The sequence below is a fragment of the Trachemys scripta genome, chromosome 2 (assembly GCF_013100865.1).
Source record: "Trachemys scripta elegans isolate TJP31775 chromosome 2, CAS_Tse_1.0, whole genome shotgun sequence".
Taxonomy (NCBI): domain Eukaryota; kingdom Metazoa; phylum Chordata; order Testudines; family Emydidae; genus Trachemys; species Trachemys scripta.
In genome coordinates this window covers 42,688,336-42,705,225 of record NC_048299.1, presented here as the reverse complement: position 1 = coordinate 42,705,225, position 16,890 = coordinate 42,688,336, and the positions used below count along the sequence as shown (strand labels likewise).

General features: G+C 37.7%; 1 protein-coding gene across 3 annotated transcripts in view; it reads right to left on the bottom strand.

Moving 5' to 3' along the window:
* The window catches only part of CDK14 (cyclin dependent kinase 14), a 472,950-nt gene that overhangs the window by 333,648 nt on the left and 122,412 nt on the right, over positions 1–16,890 (bottom strand). For all 3 annotated transcript variants that reach the window (XM_034760407.1, XM_034760408.1, XM_034760409.1), the window contains one exon: positions 12,844–13,089. In XM_034760407.1, the coding sequence (XP_034616298.1) occupies positions 12,844–13,089 (246 nt within the window). The remainder of the gene's footprint in view (positions 1–12,843; positions 13,090–16,890) is intronic.

Below are 16,890 nucleotides of genomic sequence, written 5' to 3'. Positions count from 1 at the left end.
CACCACCGAGCCCTCCCTCCCTCCCGATTTTCCCCGACATGCCCGGCTTTTGGGGATTTCCCCCCGGACGGGGATTTGAACCCCCAAAAGCCAGACATGTCGGGGAAAATCCGGACGTATGGTAACCCTACACTTCATTTACATACACTTTAGGGTATTTAGCAGATTTAATCTGGGATCCTATAGTGTGACTTGGCACTATACTGACTTGTGAACACCAGCTTTTAGAAATTCTCAAGCATCAGTGTATTATTTGGTAAAGATAGCTTTAATGGAAAATTACATCTAGAGCCACCTGACTATTCTTATACAAGCTGTGTGGGTTACGTTCTCATGCATTTTTCATAACTGCAAAACAGCTTGTGAATGTCACACTTTACCATCACACTCCTGAGCCTAAGTTTTAAATAGATTTTTTTAACAGAATATTAAACTTCAATATGAAATTATCCTCAAGGGAAAAATATTATGTTCACAGTTCCATTGTAAATTATTTAAAATCCAAAATGAAGATCCATCTGTTTTGCTATATACTAAATCCATTGTAAGGAAAATCTGAACGTAAAGGACAAGACAAGAGATAGTCCTTTACAACAACTCAGGGTCTATTCTCTATCATAGGAGAGAATATCTTCCAATGAGATCCTGATAAAGCTTTCATTACCAAACCACACACAGACTCTCGGGAGTTACTCATTTGTGGAGAGAACAGATCCTATTACATGCTAGAGTTAAATAGCTTAGGATCAAACCTGAAGCACAGCTGGCTATGAGGCAGTAAGTGACACAAAGATGAACAAACCTACAAACCTCCTGTGCTCTGAGCCAACCAGTCTTGAGTACAGTTGGGCTCAGCGCATGAGGGGTACAAAGAGAATCCTGTGCCCAAACTGCAGTTGCCGATGAGCTCTCCAAACCCCCACCCCCAAGTTCTACTAGGCATATCCCCATTCATGTTCCAATACATGTGCACAAATTTATGGCTGTTAAGGTCAAAGAATACTTGCTACTCAGCTCCTGCAAGGGAGTCGGGCAGTCTTTGTAGGGGTTTCTTTTCCTCTCCTTTCCCGAACACTGATAGGTATGTAGGAAGATCTTTGGATCAAAAACCATACCATCTCACCATGTCTCATTACAGAACTACCATCCAGGCCAAGTCTCACATTCAGCCAGGAAGGGACATCTCCCACACAAAACTCTGAAGCTCCCCAGCCACCATAGTTGGATACGAGGAAGGATGGACTGATGGGATGGAAAGACCACAAAGGTGCTCCACACCCACCTGAATGAGAGAAGTAGGAAAGGGTTCAAGTTGCATTTAGCATCAGCAGCCAAGGAACAGCTGAAGGTTCCTTGCCCCAAACAGCTTGAGCTAAGCCTTTGGCCCTTACTAACCACTGCTCTACATTCATGAGTTTTACATGCATTTCTTTTTATAACAAAATCACACAATCAGACTGAAATATGAAATGGAAAACTACCCACATGGAAGAGATTTCCACATTCAGAAAAGTCTTAAACATTTTAAATACAGTACATTCTGCTTATTAGCAACCCCTCAGTCGCCAGCAAAAAGTTGCTATTATCCAGCAATTGCTAGCAAGCGGAAGGCAGGTTTGCAAGGCAGCAGTCAGGGAAAGAAGTGCTGGGATGTGCCTTCCCTGGCTGCAGCCCCACAAGCCTGCCTGCGGGCAAGACAAAAGCAGTAAGGGGACTGCAGCTCAGATGCCAGGGCTTCCCAGAAGGAGCGAGCTTGCTGGGGGCCAATGGAGCTGCATATTAACACTCCCTACACTCTCCAGAGGGTCATAACACATTGTTTATGCACCTTAATTTGATATGAATAAACTACCACAATTAAAATATTTTCCATTAACAACAAGGTGACAGAAAATTAGTATTTTGATTTTTTTTAATAACTAAATGTAAGTGTTATTTAATCTGTGAACTAGATATGCAGAGACAAGGTGGATGAGGTAATATCTTTTACTGGACCAACTTCTGCTGGTGAGAGAGACAAGCTTTCAAGCTTACTCAGAGATAAAGCTCATACATATTACCTCAACCACCTTGTCTCTCTAATATCTTGGGATTCACATGGCTACTACACCACTGCACACAAATAGATACGCCTACATTTTGGAAATGCATTGTAATTAACAGATCAATGACACAGACATTACAGGTTGCTCTAGGAAAGCAAAGTAATTAGGTAAACCTAAAAAAGTCACCAGCTAGTGCAACATGAAAAACACTTAAATATCTATTAGGACTGTCGATTAATCGCAATTATCTCATGCAATTAATTCCAAAAAATTAATCATGACTAAAAAAATTGATCGCAATTAATCGCACTGTTAAACAATAGAATACCAATTGCAATTTATTAAATATTTTGGATGTTTTTCTACATTTTCAAATATATTTATTTAAATTACAACACAGAATACAAAGTGTACAGTACTCATTTTATATTTTTATTACAAATATCTGCACTGTAAAAATGATAAAGAAATGAAATAGTATTTTTCAATTCACCTCATACAAGTACTGTAGTGCAATCTCTATCGTGAAAATGCAACCTACAAATGTAGATTTTTTTTTATTACATAACTGCACTCAAAAACAAAACAATGTTAAACTATAAATCCACTAAGTCCTACTTCTTCTTGAGCCAATCACTAAGACAAACAAGTTTGTTTACATTAGATAATGTAAACAATAATGCTGCCCACTTTTTATTTACAATGTCACCTGAAAGTGAGAACAGGAGTTCTCCTGACACTTTTGTAGCTGGCATTGCAACGTATTTACATGCCAGATATGCTAACCATTCGTATCCCCCTTCATGCTTTGGCCAACATGCCAGAGGACATGCTTCCATGCTGACGACACTTGTTAAAAAAAATAATGTGTTAATTAAATTTGTGGCTGTACTCCTTGGAGGAGAATTGTATGTCTCCGGCTCTGTTTTACCTGCATTCTGCCATTTATTTCATGTTATAGCAGTCTCGGATGATGACCCAGCATGTTGTTCATTTTAAGAACATTTTCACTGCAGATTTGACAAAATGCAAAGAAGGTACCAATGTGAGATTTCTAAAGATACAGCACTCAACCCAAGATTTAAGAATCTGAAGTGCCGTCCAAAATCTGATTGGGACAGAGTGTGGATCATGCTTTCAGAAGTCTTAAAAGAGCAACACTCCGATGTGGAAACTATAGAACCCAAACCACCAAAAAAGAAAATCAGCCTTTTGCTGGTAGCATCTGACTCAGATGATGAAAATGAACATACTTTGGTCTGCACAGCTTTCGATTGTTATTGAACATAACATGGACACATTCTCTGAAATGGTGGATAAAGCACAAAGGGACATATGAATCTTTAGTGCATCTGGCACGTAAATATCTTTCAACGCTGGCTACAACAGTGCCATGCAAGCAACTGTTCACACTTCCAGGTGACACTGTAAACAAGAAGCGGGCAGAATTATCGCCTGCAAATGTAAACAAAACTTGTTTGTCTGAGCAATTGGCTGAATAAGAATCATATAATCATAAACTTTAAAGTCAGAAGGGACCATTATGATCGTCTAGTCTGACCTCCTGCACAACGCAGGCCACAGAATATCACCCAGACACTCCTGTATCAAACCCCTAACCCAGGGGTAGGCAACCTATGGCATGCGTGCCAAAGTCGGCACGCGAGCTGATTTTCAGTGGCACTCACACTGCCACTAGTCCTGGCCACCAGTCCAGGGGGCTCGGCATTTTAATTTAATTTTAAATGAAGCTTCTTAAACATTTTAAAAACCTTGTTTACTTTATATACAACAATAGTTTAGTTATATATGATAGACTTATAGAAAGAGACCTTCTAAAAATGTTAAAATGTATTACTGGCACGCAAAACCTTAAATTACAGTGAATAAATGAAGACTCGGCACACCACTTCTGAAAGGTTGCCGACCCCTGCCGTAACCTATGTCTGAGCTATTGAAGTCCTCAACTCGTGGTTTAAAGACTTCAAGGTAGGACGGAGTGTACTTGCAGGCTCTAAAATTTTACATTGTTTTATTTTTTGCACAAAATTCTACATTTGTAAATTCAACTTTCATAATTGCACTACAGTACTTGTATTAAGTGAATTGAAAAATACTATTTTTACAGTGCAAATATTTATAATTAAAAAATACAAAGTAAGCACTGTATACTTTGTATTCTGTGTTGTAATTGAAATCAATATATTTGAAAATGTGGAAAACATCCAAAAATATTTATATAAATAGTGTTCTATTATTAACAGCATGATTAATTGCACAATTATTTTTTTTAATCACTTGACAGCCCTAATATCTATCCAAGTAAATAATACTTTATGGTAGGATAACAAAAAAATAATTAAGGTCACTTGTCCAAACACAGTCTGGATCCCAAATTTGGCTGTTAAACAATAAAATAGGACTCAAATTTTCTTTTTAAAGCAAGATTATATAAATTAAACATTGCGCTATTGCGTATGTCCCCGAGACTGCTGATCTGAACTTCATTTTACAATCCTGGATGCTTCAACTGACCAATGTGCACAATCTGAAATTGTGCCTCAGATCCTAAGAAAGTATCAGTGAATGGCAATTGTATTCCATACTCCAACTTGGGCAGGGTATACACTGAGAATCAGCTATGTGCATGTGCTCCAAAATACAGTACGTGAAAGTGACAGGCTGAATGGAGCCAGCAAAGAAACTTAGAATACCACAACTGACAGGTCTGCTTTCTTCTGCTAATTAGTGGTGGTTATAAGAAACCTGAGGCAGGAGGACTCTTATTTTCAGCATCAGGTCAGATACACTGGTCATTCACTGCAGCCAAGATTTGTATGTGCACCTCAGCAGCTTGTCCAAGTTACTGGAATAATTAAAGGGACAGCACCAACTTGAAAAATCACACCCCTCTCTATGAAAATGTTTTATCTATTGTTCCAATTAGCACCTAATATTACTATAACTGAACAATTAGAGAAAAATAAAACCCTTCTTTTCCCTCCAATTTGTTCTGTTTAATGGTTTTCATTGTTTCTCCCATATAGTTTTACACACTATTTGTACGAGTCTTTCACCCAGTTGTTACAGGGGAAAGAACACCATATTTTAAAAAGCATTTGACTGTAAAACCAAATAAATTAGCAGTGGCACTCTTGGAAAGGTGCACTATTGGACTACTTTGAATTCATTTTCTGAAACAGACCATTCATTTCAAGTTGACAGTGGCCTTTATGTTTTGTCTGTATTAAGGTTTCGGGTTGTCCTGAGCTGTAGGGCAATGAATTTACCTAGCTGGCTACATGCATACTTTTAACATGCAGATTTGTCATGTCCAAAGGAGTAGCAGAAGATTAGAATTCCTGATGCCTGTGTGATTAATCTGTGTTAATCAAAGAGCATCAATATCTTCTGCTAGGAATTTTATTCAATAACAAAATTCAGTTTCTTTCCAAATAAATAATTCTGTAACTACATACGGGGACCTCTAATCTAGGTAACAGTATGTCTACACAGGAGCTGCAGTGTGCTTCCCAGAACGAAAAAGCAGCTACTGTGTATAAGTGTGTGAAAATAAAACAAAATACAAGGTCATAGTTTTACATAATGAGTTTGCATCCGTCAGAAGATTTTAAAGTCTAAACATGTAAGTAAACAAAAAACAATTCATGCAACAACTTCTCACTTTATGCTACAGAACTAATTAGCAACCTAGAACTTCTATGCAGCTGTGGAGAGGTGCAACATTAATTTAAATGAGGCAAGCTGCTTAACAGCAAATCATTTCATTTCTGAATGGCAGAAACTGTGCCCAGGAACATACAGTCCCAGATTTCACAAAATCCTCCGTGTACTATCTCCCAACAACAGTAACAGAAGTTGCAGTGTGTGTACATGGAGAATATCCCACTTGCTGAGCAATTATTCTCCACTTGCTCTTCACCCAGCAACACAAAGCTGCCCTATACACCTCTACCCCAATATAACGTGACCCGATAGAACACGAATTCGGATATAACGCTGTAAAGCATTGCACAGGGGGGCGGGGCTGCACACTCCGGTGGATCAAAGCAAGTTCGATATAACGTGGTTTCACCTATAACGCGGTAAGATTTTTTTGCTCCCGAGGACAGCGGTAGAGATGTAGCTGTTTCAGCTATTGAGACTGATTGAACTAGAGGCCAAAGTCATAGAATATTCTAATGATGTCCTGTAAAGAAGTGGTGTGGTTAAACGTTGAGAATGTTTGTTATCTTTTGAGTTACCGCTATATTCTAGAGTGTGAACTGATAGGAGACTGGAATTAAATGATCAGAGAAGGTGGGTCATAGCCAGAGTACCTTGTGTACAAGCTCACCGTTCTTTTGGTGAGTGCTACAGAAGTGAAGGCATAGACAGGCTTTAAGCTATGGTAGAAAAGAGGCGAAATGAGAATTTTTGCCTAATGCAAATGATTTGGCATGCATTTGCATAATACTAACCAAGGCAGAAAGTGGAAATTTTTATTAAACAAAAGATGAAGATACTACTCATCTATCAAAGAATCCCTACATAAATGGAGGCTTACCAAAAAAAGGAGAGAACTCGAACTGAAACAAAATTATAGTGATTATGACCTAGAGGGCATAACAAACTTGGCAGGGTGCTTCTCATAACTGAAATGTCAACTCAGATGGGTGTAATCTATATGCCAGAAGTATTTACAGTTCCAGCAAGGTATAATTTGACAATCAGGAATCTGGTAGTGATTCTTTGTCTAAAAATACAAGGAATAAGTAGTAGAGGAAATGATAATGGATATCTGTTACAGAACACGAAGACTAGAAGAAAACAAGATAAAAAAACCCAGATCAACTCGTGTTACTCAAAACCACAGCCTGTCATCTCCTAGGGAATCCATGCAGACATGCCTGGGGTAACAAGACAGCCAAACACTCATCAGAAAGTTCCCAAATAACATACAAGTTGAGTGGACACAAGCCAGAGGAGAAACTATCCTGGACTACTGAGAGGTGGGAAATATTTGAGAATTCAGCTCAGCCTCCCTTTTTACCACCTCCCACATGCCCCTTCTCGCCCCAGAGAGACAGACACAGACAGACAGACACACTCCCAAGGCAGCATAGCAGTGTCTGGCTAGCTGGGTTGCAGTTTGCTGGGGATTTCCCTGGATGCATGCCAGTGGCTCCTTTCCCCCTTTCAACCAACCATAGCCTCCAGCTCAAGGAATCCTCTTACAGTGGAGTCACATCATAGGCGCATTTAACTTACGCGATTTTAACTATACGCGCTCGGCAAAATAAAACAAAAAAAGAGAAAAATAATTTAAATACTGTACCTGTACTGCATGCGATTCAACTCACCATTCCACTCAATGAGCGTTTGACTATACGCAATTTTCGCCTTACACACTGACTTCAGAACCTAACCCCCACATAAGATGCAACTCCCCTGTACTGGCCAGGAAGGAGGGAACTGTGCATGCCCTCTCCCCTTGGGCTGAGCTGGGGGAACAGCAAAGGGGCCATTCGGCCTCTCTTGCTACTACAGCAAAATTTTCCTTTCATCCTACCCATGCACTGGAGGGGGACAGGACTTAGGGAAAGCAATCAGTCTGTAACCTTGGGATGTTTTGCTGGCATTTAATTGCTGAATGTATGATTTACCATTGCACTCTCCCTCTTTGGGACAAGCCAGATTTGCGTTCAGGTTTCCAAATGTCGCTGAGTGTTATGCCACAACTTTGGGGCAGTCAGTCTTTTCAGGGGATACATTTGTTAGGGTCACAGAGGGAGGGATAAATATTCCACAGAAATGTTGGATTCAGTGTGTGGTTGGGACAGAGAGACTCTCCAGCAGAGACTGCCTGGACTGTGTCTCAGAGGTAGATCTAACACTCTCTACAGGGGTGAAGTGCGACTTGCAGTCCAAACTATGTATCTAGGCCTGGATGGGCGCTGCTAGACAGTCTCCCTGGCTTGGCAGCCATTTTGACCTTGCGGTTTGCCAATCAGGACCAAATGTGGCTCAAGTCTAAGCAGAGTGGCTACAGTTACCCATTCCATAAAGACTGTTCCCCTCCATTCACATTCTTGTTTCTTCATTGGCGTTGCAGCCATTGTAACAAACTATTTTTATCTTGTGAGGCGTCTTTTTTGGAACTCTATAGGCAAGAACAAGAGAAGTGACCAAAAGCTATATGGAAGCAGTATAATAAGAAATTGGTTCATAGATGCAGGCATGTAAGTTTATTTGAGTTAAGAAAAGAGGATTGTGGAAATTAAGAAATCAAGTATCTGATCCTAAAAATCCTTACACATGTACTTAACTTTATTCTAGGGCTGTCAAGCGATTAAAAAATTAATCACAATTCATTGCGATTAATCGTGCTGTTAAACAATAATAGAATACCATTTATTTAAATATTTTGGCTCTTTTCTACATTTTCAAATATATTGATTTCAATTACAGCACACAGTACACAGTGCTCACTTTATATTTATTTTTATTACATATATTTGCACTGTAAAAAGAAAAGAAATAGTATTTTTAAATTCACCTCATACAAGTACTGTAGTACAATCTCTTTATCGAGAAAGTTGAACTTACAAATGTGGAATTATGTGCAAAAAAAGTGTTAAAAAAAATGTAAAACTTTAGAGCCTACAAGTCCACTCTGTCCTACTTCTTGTTCAGCCAATCGCTCAGACAAACAAGTTTGTTTACATTTGCAGGAAATAAAGCTGCCCGCTTCTTCTTCTACAATGTCACCTGAAAGTGAGAACAGTCGTTCACATGGCACTGTTGTAGCCAGCATCGCAAGATATTTATGTGCCAGATGCACTAAAGACTCATATGTCCTTTAATGCTTCAACCACCATGCGAGAAGACATGCTTCCATGCTGATAACAGGTTCTGCTCGATAACAATCCAAAGAAGTACGGACCGAAGTATGTTCATTTTCATCATCTGAGTCAGATGCCTCCAGCAGAAAGTTGATGAAAATGAACATGCTTCGGTCCATACTGCTTTGGATCGTTATCGAGCAGAACCTGTTATCAGCATGGAAGCATGTCTTCTGGCATGGTGGCCGAAACATGAAGGAGCACACAAATGTTTACCATATCTGGCACAGAAATACCTTGCAATACCAGCTACAAAAATGCCATGTGAACATCTGTTCTCACTTTCAGGTGAGATTGTAAATAAGAAGCGGGCAGCATTATCTCCCGTAAATGTAAATGTAAACAGACTTGTTTGCCTTAGCTGAACAAGAAGTAGGACTGAGTGGACTTCTAGGCTCTGAAGTTTTACATTGTTTTGTTTTTGAGTGAAGTTATGTAACAAAAGAAATCTACATTGAAAAATTGCACTTCCACGATAAAGAGATTGCACTACAGTACTTGTATGAGATGAACTGAAAAATACTATTTTTTTGTTTTTACAGTGCAAATATTTGTAATAAAAATAATATAAAGTGAGCACTGTACACATATTCTATGTTCTAAGTGAAATCAATATATTTGAAAATGTAGAAAAACATCCAGAAATTTAATAAATTTCAATTGGTATTCTATTGTTTAACGGTGCAATTAAAACTGCGATTAATTGTGATTAATTTTTTTGAACCGCTTGAGTTGACTGCGATTAATCAACACCCCTACTTTATTCATTAACAGTCGCATTGAAATCACTAAGACTTCTTGTGTGTATGCACTTGCAGGATTGGTACCCTAATTAGTAAAGAAAAAATGCAGAAAGCATTGAAATCTACCAATTTGGAAAGAGTATGTGGACTGTTAGGAAACTCCATAAATAAGGCACAGTACATTACATGTCTTCTGAAAGAGAAGAAGTAGCCATCAGTGTAACTTCATGAAAGGACTATTCAAAAATATGATTTTTTTCTTAATTGTAAATTAGAAAAGTGGAGGGGGAGGCAGCCAAACAATAATAAGCAGAATCAGCTAATTGTTTGCAGGTAAAAATAAAGGCAATGGAAAAGGGAGACTGAGTTAATGCTAGTCAAAAGGTAGGGAAGGGAATTTTCTAAATAAAAATTGGGGAAGGAAGGACATACTAGAGAGAAGTGGTGTCTATTAATAAATGGAAACATGTGAAACCAAAATGGTGGCGATACTGAGCTTTTTATTATTATTTTAAAAAACTGGAACTTCTTTTTAAAGTCTGTCTTTAGAAAGAAAATAAAGAACAAAAGTTTGAACAAGTAAGAAATACAAGCCTGTCAAAGTAAGTACGCATAAAGAACATCCCAGAGTACTTGGAAAACATGAACATGTACTAAAATCAATCTGGGCAAAATGCATGTGGAAATAATACAAAGGGGTCTAGACAAAATGACTTGGGACTTAGAAAAATGCAATCTAATACAGTTGTGGAAACACGATTCAAACAAATTTAGTAAGCAGGAAATACCTGAAAAACAATAATGCTGAAAGAAATTCAAGGTTAATAGTGGTGAACAAATTAGATGCAGATTTCCAATGTGATAGGAGATGGGAAGAAAAAAGGTCAGGGCAACTCTGATGTGCTTGAAAAGGATAATTTCACAGTTCTGATATGGTTGAATGTTAATTTTAAACACTTTATTAACAGAAATATATTGATAAACTGGAGGAAGATAAAGAATACTAGCGAAAAAAATTATTAGGAAGCCAAGGGAACTGATTAATAAAGAACAACTATGTTAACCTTTATATCCATCAAGTTGTTTAGATGACAACTAATACATGGTAGAAGTCCACAAATATTTGAGGGCTGTAAACACTCAGTAGGAATGGGCATTATTTAGACAGCTACAAGAGGTTAATAAGGGAGAAAATGTGAAAACGTTAAGAAACAGAAAATTTAGGTTGATATTAGGCGAAGCTTCCTAGCAATAACATTAGGCTGGCAAATCATCTCCCATTGAAGTCCCCATTGCTTTCAACTTTTGAAACTAACAGACAAACAGAACAAAACACAGAATATGTATTTTAGAAACAATCCGGAATCATCAGATAGATGGACTTCAAGTTCACATAGTGCTCTTCCATCTTTAATTCCTATGATTATATGAGAACTGGGAGTCCATAAATCCTTCTGAACCGAGAAATATTTACACCAAAGAAGTCATGAAGAGATGGTGCTAGTCTAGGATAGCAGTTGAAGGACCAGATTTTTCCTCTCTCTCATATACAAACCTCTTTCTCCACGTGGGATCTCTGAGAAGAGAGTTTATTTAGTCATGCAGTTTCTTAAGGCCCAATGCTGCTCCCAGCGAATAATTTTGCCATTGTCTTCAATCAGAGAAGGGCAGGGCCCTTAGTCAGGATTAAGTTAAACTTTACATCTTGATTTATCAGATATTGGTTTTGTGTGTCCTGTATGACTTGTTCATTTTCTTTTAATACTGATGCTATTGTGTGAAAATAAACCTACCTTTTATTTTACATAACCAGATTAGAGCACTGGATACACTGTAGGTGAAGAGCCTAAACTGACCCATACAAGAAAAACACTGTATTAACAAAGAGGCTAAGAAATAACTATAAAGCTCCATTCTATCCTGAAAACATTAAACAATGTGATGGTGGTGGTGACTATAGTCACTAAGCAGACACTATGAAGAACTCTTTCTTACGGATTGATTTGGATCATGTGGGAGACTTCTGTGACAGAGGCTGTATAACATGACACCATGATGGAAAAGCGAATTTATTTTTGTTAAAGATAGTTCCTTTTAAAATATAACCTTTCCTACAAAGGACATTCTCCTAAGGGCATGACATCTTATCTGTTAAATTCACATGGGTTAAACAAAGCTCAGCTCTAGAAAAGAGAATTTTGTCATTTCTTCATAGAAACAGAATTTTCTCAAAATTCTGCCTGATCCAGAAAAGACAGCAGAAAAGACAATCAACCTTTTAAATCACTTTCATTGCAACTAACTTTTGAAGCGTTCTTTGAATTCTCCTTGAATCTGTAATCTTTACCTCAGAAGGTCACACTATTATGGATTTATCCTACTACAGTAAAAAGAAGATACACTTTTTCAATAATTTGTTACAGTCTCTTGTGGGACATCTGTCTGGGCACTATTCATGAGAGACATGGCATTTTATTTATCTACCTAATTTCAAAATATTACACCACATAAGGAAAACAAACATGATACTGCATTGATAAAAATCCTTTCATTTTTTCCACATGCAGCATGGTTCTGTCAGAAAACAGTAACCTTATTTTCACTTATATATTCCATTTAAAATAAGAGGATTTTAAAAGGTACACAAAAAAATTAAAATTGGCCCAACATTCAGGTTTAATAGAAATATACTTTTAGAAAACTTAAGACCAAAATAAATGTGTTTACGTTGTTTTGGGAGTTTTGTGTTCATTTGTTTGACGTTCCAGGAAAACAACTTTTCTTTGGAAATAAACATTCCCCTGCAAAGTTAGCAATCCAAATACTTCAGCATTGTACTTGAGGATGAGACCCTAAAAGTTAAATTGATTAGACACTGTCCATAAACAGTCCATAAACTGTCCATAAACAAGTGAAACTAACTGCTCAAGAGCTGAGAGAATTGTCAGATTAAACACAACAGTGAAATGTAATTTAGATTTTTAGTAGCAACAGTAAAAGGCATTTTTTTTAAATGCATTAGTTTTAATCTGAGAGGAATGCTTTAAGAAGTGTTGAATTTCATTTACAAAGGTAAGAAACATATACTGTATTTATGCATTTGGTGTAGATACTGGTAATCACATAGATAATATAGCCAGATGCACTTACAGAGCTTGGACTAGAATGTCGTCTGACTTTAGGAGATTCTTTCCCTGCTGATGTAGTTTTGAAGTTAATGCAAGCATTATTCTCTGAATGGACCCTCTTCACTTGACTAGTTGGTTTCTCAAACGGATCAAAACTGCTCTGTGTCCTCTGAACTCTGACTTTTTTGTCCTCGGGAATTGTGTCCAGGGGTTTGATCACTGAGTCCATTCCCTGGCAGTTCCGTGTAGACATCTTTGTGACACATATCTGAAAGAAAACAAATTAAATGCACTGAATATAATTTATACACCTGCAATTAAAAGATGAAATCTCAAGTGTAACAAGAACACTTTTTTTAAAAGACTGAAATTTTATAAAACTATCTATCTATATCTATATATATCTATATATATACACACACACACACATATACAAACACACAATAGGTATGTACACAAATAGGTACATCAGATGTATTACTTAAAGGGTAGAGAAAAAAGATAGAAAGGACAAGAAAGGAGGAAGCAACATACAGTTTGTATAATCATGTAAAATGACAAATTAAAAAAAAATGTCTCAATAGAGGTCTATTTTATCTAAACTTTTGCAGGCTATTCTTTATAACAGCGCCAGTCCACTTCATCCTACAATCCAGTCACTGGTATCTGCAACCAGTATCGATTTCCATTTGTTTAAAATTGGATGAGAGCAAACTTAAATAAATGATACCAGTTTACATACATACTTCCTTTTTGCTGCCCTGCAAAGAGTCAATACCAGTTTATAATTATTGTATTTTTAAAAATAATGCTTATGCAGCATTATCATCACCACCGTATGCCCCAGAAAATCAAATTAGTAAATCAATACCCAAGTACTGAAACATGAGAAACCTCAGCCTGATGACACACTAAAGCACAAAGATCAGAGTTCTCATTTGTTCTTGCCACAGGGTTGAACTATATTACCTATGTTTGTGACAGGAGGGTCTGATCCTGCAAACATTTAGGCACATATGTATCTTTTACACTCTCAGTTAGCACCATTGTGATTACAGGTTGCCAGCGCTCCTGATTTTACTATGAGTCTTGCAAAATTTGTGGTTTTGCTTGATGCCCAGTTCTTGTACTCATGTAATTTTGCCACAGCGCTTTTTTTTTTTTTAAGGTTAATTTTCTGACCCTTGTTTTTAGAAAAACTTGAAAATGGGATCCAAGTACACTTTAAAAGCTCAAAAACCCAAAGGCACAGAAAAAGAAACCAAAACATTTTTTTGAAATACCTTGTGATTTTTAAACGTTTGGAGTTGGCAACACTGATTTAGTATCAGTGGGACTATAGATGTGTACAGTTAAGCAAGTGTGTAAGTATTTGCAGGGCTCTTACTGATGATACTTTGAAAACTTGCTGAAGAATTACAAATTGGGGGTCATGCCAGGGATCAGTTTTAGAGATGTGTTTGTGCAGGGTGCCTCCCTCATAGCTATAACTCTGTTACCAATGCAAACAAACGTTTTCCAACAGCAAATCATTCTTCACCGTTCCATTCATGGTTTGGTTGCTTGAAATTCAATTTACTTCGATTGTTCACTGACAGGAATGCCTTCATGCAGAAATAAAGGATACAATACAGAACAAACCAATCATACTCTTGAATACCACAACACTCTTCCATAAACACCAAGAACACACAATGGTCCAAAGATTACCTTCATAATTAAATATTACACACACTGTACAGCACTATCTGAACTACCAGAGACAGGTTTAACTCTAATTAAAGGTACATGACTGATATTCCAATACAGGGATTACAAGTTTCATTTCTTATTTAAAAAGACAATCACCTGAAACTTCATTGCTTTGAAAACTTGTTCTGGTACCAAAGATGAGGAGCAGTGCCTGTTCATCCTAAGCCATACACACATTTTTGGGCAGAATTTGGACTTAATAACTAAACTTTGGTATGTTGTTACTACCACAAAGACATAATAAACTGGTTGGTTTAGGAGTTAAGTGGGCTTCCCTTTTTAAAATGTATTTCCGTTCCCCCTACCACTATGCCAGCCAAAAACAAACACACCACTTTATACACTAAATATTGCTCTTTCTAGAAATACACTGAAATCAGTGACGCTGGTGCACAACCCAAGATGCTTCTGACACAATAAATGCACAAACTAAAGCTGAGGTTAAACAGCAATGTTACATTTTGGTGCCATTCATGTTTTCCCGGTAAAATAAAATCAGTGAAGGGAAAAAAAAATCCCAGCTTCCAAGATATTATAAACTAAAGAACGAAAATAAAAAACAAATAATAAAAAGGCTTCTAAAACATACTTGTCTTAATGAAATTGTTAAAGATCAGCTGTCAGCAATTAAGCTTAAATATTTACAATTCAGCATAATGATGCTGTGATTACTGCATCAGCCTTACATGGAGTTTTGTTTACATGTTACACTGAAGAACCTACTGCCCAGTGTCAGGCTGTGATGTGGGTTAAGCACACATTAGCTACAGAAAATACACAGGCAGCAGATGTGCTGCCATGTATTGTGTGCCACGCAGTGATAGTAATAGTTTCAAATAGGATGTCTTAGAGGACACTCCTTCACCTCTAGGTCTCTAGTTTTAATCTAGACTAGGTAAAAATCCACCCAAAAAGATTACCATCTGGTGGCCTATGTAAAATGTCCACGTCACAAAATCCACTGTCAAAATTTGTTCCAAGTTGTCACCTTCTTGGAGGCTCTGCAACTCAGGGAATGAATGGAAATGCAGATTGAACAATACTCATAGAAGTGTCCCTTTCCAGGAGAAGAAGCTGTGGGAAGATGGACAAGCTTGGACTGCTACTGCCTCTGCTCTGCCTGTACTGTGAACAGAGTACATCACTCACTAGTTCTGTCAAAATCCACTCACAGACTCTTAAAAAATATTTCTTTAGCAAGTTTAATAGCACTAGATCAGGGGTAGGCAACTTATGGCACGCGTGCGAAAGGCGGCACGCAAGCTGATTTTCAGTGGCACTCACACTGCCCGAGTCCTGGCCACCAGTCCAGGGTGCTCTGCGTTTTAATTTAATTTTAAATGAAGCTTCTTAAACATTTTAAAAACCTTATTTACTTTACATACAGCAATAGTTTAGTTATATATTATAGACTTATAGAAAGAGACCTTCTCAAAACGTTAAAATGTATTACTGGCACGCAAAACTTTAAATTAGAGTGAATCAATGAAGACTCTGCACATCACTTCTGAAAGGTTGCCGACCCCTGCACTAGATACATTTTCTCCTTCCTGGGCACATAATACACTAATAAGTGTTATACATGCACATCAAGTAAGTATGAGCTATGGGATACTGAAGTTCTCTGGAATCTGAATTAACTAAGCGTTTGAGGGACCCACAGAACCCTCTATTCATAACTTTTAATATGCCAGAATTCTGCCATTTTCAAAAGGGTGTGTTTCGTCTGTTTAACCTGTTTTCCCTCATGGAACTCTAAAAAGGGATGCTTTTTGACCAAATAGGTGGATTGAACAACACACATAACCTTCTTCCCCATCTATTGTCAGAAAAAGCCAATTTAGGACTAAAATCTACCCTTTGCTAAGTCTAAAGTTTGAAATGTCAGCACTGAGCCATTGCCTATACGAGTTTCCAGTATGGCTTAGTGGGGGTCTTTTCTCTGCATATGGAAAGAGCCTTCATTTTATCTAAGAGGTCAGCAGAGATGCCTGGCACTGTACCACACACTACAGTGTGACACAAACTCAAACAAAATTCAGATTTGAAAGTAGCTGTCTTTTCCTTACATAGCATAAGAAACACTTTTGTCATTTCTTCATATATATTCTTATATTTTGGCCACTCAAAAGGCTGGCACAAGTACACGCCTCGCTATATAAACCTGGTTTTGGATCAAGTAATCTAACTGAGAGGTTCTCAAACTGAGGTCAGTAGATCTTTAGTGGTCTGGGACATACTTGCTGGTGGTCTGGAGCTGTCTGGCCTCTTCCTTACTTCCACCAGCTTATTTGCATTACAGAGGAAGAATGATTTT